At 43.9% G+C, this 6,000-nt stretch overlaps 2 protein-coding genes across 2 annotated transcripts in view; one reads left to right on the top strand and one right to left on the bottom strand.

Annotated features, from left to right (window-relative positions):
• Positions 1-6,000, bottom strand: part of ACHE (acetylcholinesterase (Cartwright blood group)) — a 155,133-nt gene that overhangs the window by 128,756 nt on the left and 20,377 nt on the right. The window lies entirely within an intron of this gene.
• Positions 1-6,000, top strand: part of LOC115077394 (mucin-3B-like) — a 37,918-nt gene that overhangs the window by 10,991 nt on the left and 20,927 nt on the right. Inside the window, exons 5-9 of the mRNA XM_029579683.1 lie at positions 1,142-1,281; positions 1,890-1,952; positions 3,458-3,623; positions 4,116-4,283; positions 4,792-4,889. Coding sequence (XP_029435543.1) covers positions 1,142-1,281; positions 1,890-1,952; positions 3,458-3,623; positions 4,116-4,283; positions 4,792-4,889 — 635 coding nt within the window. The remainder of the gene's footprint in view (positions 1-1,141; positions 1,282-1,889; positions 1,953-3,457; positions 3,624-4,115; positions 4,284-4,791; positions 4,890-6,000) is intronic.

Raw genomic sequence — 6,000 nt, forward strand, 5'->3', positions numbered from 1 at the left:
AGTTGCCACTTAATGTACATCTCAAAGCAAGCGTAAAGGGTCTTGTGTCCTTCATTAAGCTCCAGGCCTGGAAAATGAGCACAGAAGCAACCAACAGATGCAGTTGTTAGAACACAGTAATGTAACATAGTAATGATGGCAGAAAAGGACTAAACACTAACAGTCCATCTGGTTGCCCAGCAAGCTTCTTATGGTACTTTATAGATACTGATACTGAAGAAAGTTCTGGCGTTGAAATGATGAGGTTGAATTATCTGTGAGAAAACGTTCTCCAGCTTTAGAGATGCATTGGGATGGCTCTTGCTGTGCTGTGGAAGATAGGAAGGTTGTGATTCATGACGTAAGAACAAATTTTCCCCTGAAACAGCCTTTTGAACGAGGCAAAACATAGGCCTCTGTCAGGACATGGGTTAGGGAGATCAGGATATCATCTTGAATATATATAGACCCTCTTTGGGAAGGGATATCGGGATATCATCTTGGACTTAGAAGCTGGTTTGATGATGTAAGAATAAAACATGTTCTTGGAAGCCCCTGAGTATCATCCACTGTTGGCGTGCCTATTTTTGGAGTATTTGAAGCCATTTCAAAATTATCTGAAGTAATTTAATGTTGTAATAGGAATGGTTGTCTAATCTTTGAGGCATTGTGAGATCAGTTTTTAATGAATGTGCAGCATGTGATATATGCGCGGGGTGGCATGAGTCTGTTTGTGAATGTTAAATGTTTTCTGTGAGGAGGCTGGTTTTACTCTTTTATTAATGGGATGGTCAATTGATGGGTAACGATGCTTATATGAATACAAATGTTTGCATACAAGTATATGGTTATCTGATCTGTAATAATGTTTGAATGAATACAGCATTGTTTAAACACAAGAATTGTGTTGTGACAATTGCTTTGTGATATATTTAATTGTAATAAATTATTAGAAGTGTTTTTGTTAAACTACATACGAAATGTTTTCTTTTAATGTAAGGTAAAATAGTTGTGTTATGTTAGTATCCTACCATAAGAAGTTTGCTGGGCAGACTGAATGGACATTTGGTCCTTTTCTGCTGTCATTACTATGTTTTTATGTTACAAATCTTAGCTGCTTGCTGTGTCAGCCTCTGACTCTTTTCCTCCCTCTTCCTTCCAGCCCAGGCAGCATCATCGTGAACCACAAAGTCCTCATAGAAATGCCATTATCGAAGTCTGGCAACAGCAATGATTTAAACGCTGTCTACGCTCAGCTCAATCAAAGCATTCAGCAAAAGAACTGCACCAGTATCAGCTCAGGTACATCTGCCACGGCAAAAGGCAACCACTGATGTTTGGGGGATTAAGGGATGCGAGATCTCCCTTTGTCTTTCTTCCTCATCTCCCGGATATTATCCCAGGCCAATACTGACTTTGCGTGGCCTGGTGGGGACTTTGGTTCTGTCCTATTTTGGCCATCTCAGACTCTGTTTCAAGACAGTTTAAAGTTTCCTGGGCATTTAGCAGCTATTCGAGCCAATTTATTTGTACTCTATTCAGCCCTGAGATACCCAGTCCCTAATAAGTAATAATCCTTGCATAATATCCACGATAAACTTTATCCTTACTAGTGTGACTGGAATCCAGACAGAAAGCGAGTTCAGCTACTGGGGCACAGTGGCCTTCTGATTCCTCTTCCTGAAGGACGAATTGCCGGCACACATGTATTTACATGAGCACAGGGCCCAACCAAGACACCGTGCATGGTCACATAGGACGCTGCCCACTGCAAGCTCTCAGCACGCCCTCCAAACCATTTCAATGATCACAGTGCAAACAGCAGGGGGGGGGGGGGAAATCAGACACAAAACCAAGAGGAGGTAAACTGAGTGAAAGTGTAACCAAGCAGCAATGTCTTTTTATTCTAGATAAACTGTGCTTTAATCAGACTGCCACAAACATCAGCCACGAGGCCATCCCGAACACAGTAGGTAAGTCAGAGAATCTATTTTCGGAGGACGCTCACTCATTCTGTGCAGGGAGCGGAGGTGGGAAGCTCAGACTGGGTCTGCCTATACCTCATGGGGATATGACCATAACTGCCTCCTCCACACCTGCATCAAACTGTACAAGACATGCAGCAGTCGGACGGTTAACATTGGTCCATGAATTTCAATCTTCCTGAGCCCATTTTTTGGCTGATTATGTGTTTGTGGTAATGATGCAGTTTAAGTAGAGGAGGACCCCCAATAAAAACCATAAATCCGAAGACCCAGTAATGCCATTAACTTCCAGTACATCATCCAGCTTTTGACATGGCAGCAACCATCTCCTCTTGCAGCCTGAATGCCCTACAAGCCAACATCTGTGGCTTATCAAAGCAGCCCCAGCAGGCCATGTGTCCAAGCAGCTCCTGCCTCCCTTGGCCCTGGACGGGAAGGGAAGCCCTGTGCCTGCTGGGGAGCAGTTAGCTGAGCCTCTCCCCAGGTTTTACCCTCTCCTGCTTTCCGGCCATTGTAGCAATTGTCCTCGGCCAGGGCCACAGGCTGCAGCTCCTGCCAAAAGCCAGCATGCACGGAAGCTACGCTGGCCAGCGGGTGTTGCCCGTGAGACTCCTCCTGCATTTCTGAGTGTTATCTTCTGATAAGGTGTAAGTAGGGGAAAACAAAAGGAAGGGTATCGCAGTTCTCTCTGTACATGCAGTGGGGGTCAAACAGAAGACATAAAATAGAAAAAAAAAATGGTTTTCAATGGTGTACGTAGAGCAGGAAGGCTGAGAGCAGGTTTCTGATTTTAGCTCCAATCCCCAGAACCTCCTGCATGGCGGAGGTGAGGCTGCAGGAAGTGCTGCTCATCTAAACTCGATCACTCACTCTTGCCTTGAGTTGGTTTTGAAAGCTTTCGACCCCTTGTCCTCATTCCCTTTTATTCTTAGGGGAAGGAGAAGATAACTTTAATCTGCAGGTTAATGAGAACAAAGAGAACAGCAGGAATCCCTTTGGTCTCCTGAATAATAAACAATGATATTAATTGTGCCCAATGTGTCCAAACTGGCATCATGAACAATGGAGATTTGTCATCAAGACTGACCGTGTACCATAGATATAATCTTGTAATTTTTAAATGTGCAATAAAAACAAGAGAGAACCAAAAACGTACGTCGTGGCTCTGGAGTTGGGCATGCAATGCATTCTTCTTAGGTGATACTCTTCAAGTCCTAATGTCCCAAAGGCTCTTAAATTGCCATGTGGTACACGAGTCCACTTAGCAACAGATGTCAGAACAACGCCCAACACTGCCTGCTTCAGGGGCTAATGCCATTCAGTTCATATGGACAGCGTCTCACTTGGAGATGGGGGGGATTTCCACAGTTCTCTTTTTGTCATTTACTGCTGTGTATGAAAAGTGAGCTTCCTTTCTTTGAGTAAGAGCAGTAATCTGCATGTCAGCCTGGGTGGTGAGTATTGGTAACTTGGCTCTCTTTGCATTTGTTTAGGAGCCTGCTTAACTTCTAATGTTCCTGCTGCATATAGACAATATTACTTTCTTATGAATGTGTCCAGCGCCTTGACCTGTGTCTCCAACTGCAGCAACACTAGCGCGAACCACTACAACTGCAACAAAGGACGGTGCTTAGTTATATCCCAGGGACCCACGTGCTTGTAAGTCAGAAACTGATCTCCTGCTAATGGCAATTAAGTTTCCTCCTCTCAGGGCTGCAAAATAACTGTTGCAGGCTTGGTTGAGTTTCCTTCTCTCTCTTACTGTTGTTGAATAATTATTATGGGTTGGGTTGTGTATCCTTCTGTGTCATAGGGCTTCTTGGGAATAGTTAATGACCTGGTTGGGTTTGCTTCTCTATCTTACTGTTGTTGAATAATTGTTATGGGTTGTATTGTGTATCCTTCTGTGTCATAGGGCTTCTTGTTAATAGTTAATGACCTGGTTGGGTTTGCTTCTCTCTTACTGTTGTTGAATAATTGTTACAGGTTGGGTTGTGTATCCTTCTGTCTCATAGGGCTTCTTGATAATAGTTAACAGCCTGGTTGGGTTTGCTTATCTCCCCGAGGACTGTAAGGTCTGCTGGATATCAGCTGATACACCTGTCACTTTTTCCGTCATTCCCTTGATGTGTCACCTTCTCTCTTCCCCAGCTGCGAGTTCTCAGACCTGTACTGGTACAATGGAGACCGATGTCAGGTGGTGATTAACAAGAGAGGTGTTTACGGCGGTGTCGCAGTAGGGCTGGCGGTGCTGCTCATCATCATTGTCATCCTCGCCGTTTTTGTGTATAAATACAAGAACAAGAAACACAGTCACCAGTAAGTGAAGGCATTGCGGTGTTTCACTATTGGCTTTTATGAATTCCCTGATAAATTACTGAATTGAGATAAGTGGATAACTAGGGCTGTAAACTGAAAAGGACAAGTCAATGGTAGGGGAAGGACTTAAGCTCTTTGGGCAACTGCCAAGATTATGGGGTTAGTTCCAGTCTGCAGTGCTAATTCAAAGGATGGTGCCGCTGTTAGACAAGAAATTGTCAGATGAATCTTCTAATGCCAGAATTTATAGAGAGAACTTCCTCAAGCACCTTTGGTCACATTTCCAAGTATGTCAGGGTGTTTAAGCAGGCCCCATCACCAAAAGAGTCGTCAGATCAGTCCTCTGGCTTCTGCTGACATAGGTGGTCTCTTTGCTATAAGATGCCTGAAGCAGTGCCAATCATTGGCATATCTGCCTTCCTCTAATCATCAGTCATGTATTCAGGCATGACTGACATGATGCCAGTGCAGATATGACCAAGGTTTTACTGATGTCTGGTTTTCACAGGGTGGCGGACCTAGAGGAAAGATGGTATGAGCAGGGGTGGGAGTCGAATGTTCCCCAAGGCTTCACGGTGAGAAACCCGCAAACAATGACCTGGGAAGGTAAGACCTTAACTAAACCTTCTCCCTTTGACCCTTGACTGTGCAGTACATCCATCTAGGGACACAGAACCAACATGCTCCAAGCCCTAAAGACACACCACCACTCCAAATACTTTGTGGACATTGAAGCTAATGTCCTGCAAATTACAACACAAACTGTTGTCCTCTGCCCTCCATCCTTTATCAGAAGGGACAAATATGTGCAACAAAGCTAGTCACGGAGTGATATGAAAAATGGAAAAAGTCTAAACACAGAGCCTGCCTTCTCTGGACTAAGGATATAAGGGATCGTTCAGTTGCAATATTTGTACACTTGCAGTGGGTGTAACAAGGATTCAGTGATGCTCTTTTGGCAACAATAAGAACAATAATCAGGAAACTGCACAAATTAGAAATGTGAGATGCACATTGGATGTGACAGCACCAAACTGATGAGCAGTTAGAGCTGTACATGTGTGCCAGGTAGTGTGGCAGGAGCTGGCACAGAAGCTGGAGAGAATTCAGTAAACTTAGATATATAGTATACCAGGTATGGCCAGTATCCTCCAGGCAAATCCTTGCATGATCTGCCACTTTAAGACACAACTTGATATCCTGCTGGTTCCCTTCCTGACACACACTGAGTCAGCACAACTGTGGATGCCAGGATAAGCAGTGCTTTATTACCAGTTACACTCCCAAAAGCACGGCAGCAAAGAAAATGTAGAGATTTAGCAAAGATAATAGTTGTAATAATAATAATGTAGAAGAAACACTTTTCTTACAATTAGGGCAGCCGAGTTGCTTCTGTCGGTGAGGATTCTCTCTCACTGTCTGTTCCTCTACCATCTCTCTCACCTATTTCTATTGGTTATACCATTTTCGTCTGCACATTTGAAACTGTTTTGAGAAACACACGATTTCCCAAGACATATTGGCTTTCTCTTGTAATTCTAACTCTCTCACCACCGAGCCTGCACATCTGCTCTTTACTTCTTCTGTTCTCACAGTTGTTGTACAGTCACGTGATGTGAGGTTGGTGAGAGAACACTGAGTCCAAGAAGACTTTCCTTCTGAATGCAATCCTTGGTGGGGTGTTTTAAGTCCCAGGGCACACAAACTAATGTATTCT

Source organism: Rhinatrema bivittatum, chromosome 16 (genome assembly GCF_901001135.1).
Source record: "Rhinatrema bivittatum chromosome 16, aRhiBiv1.1, whole genome shotgun sequence".
Lineage (NCBI taxonomy): Eukaryota > Metazoa > Chordata > Amphibia > Gymnophiona > Rhinatrematidae > Rhinatrema > Rhinatrema bivittatum.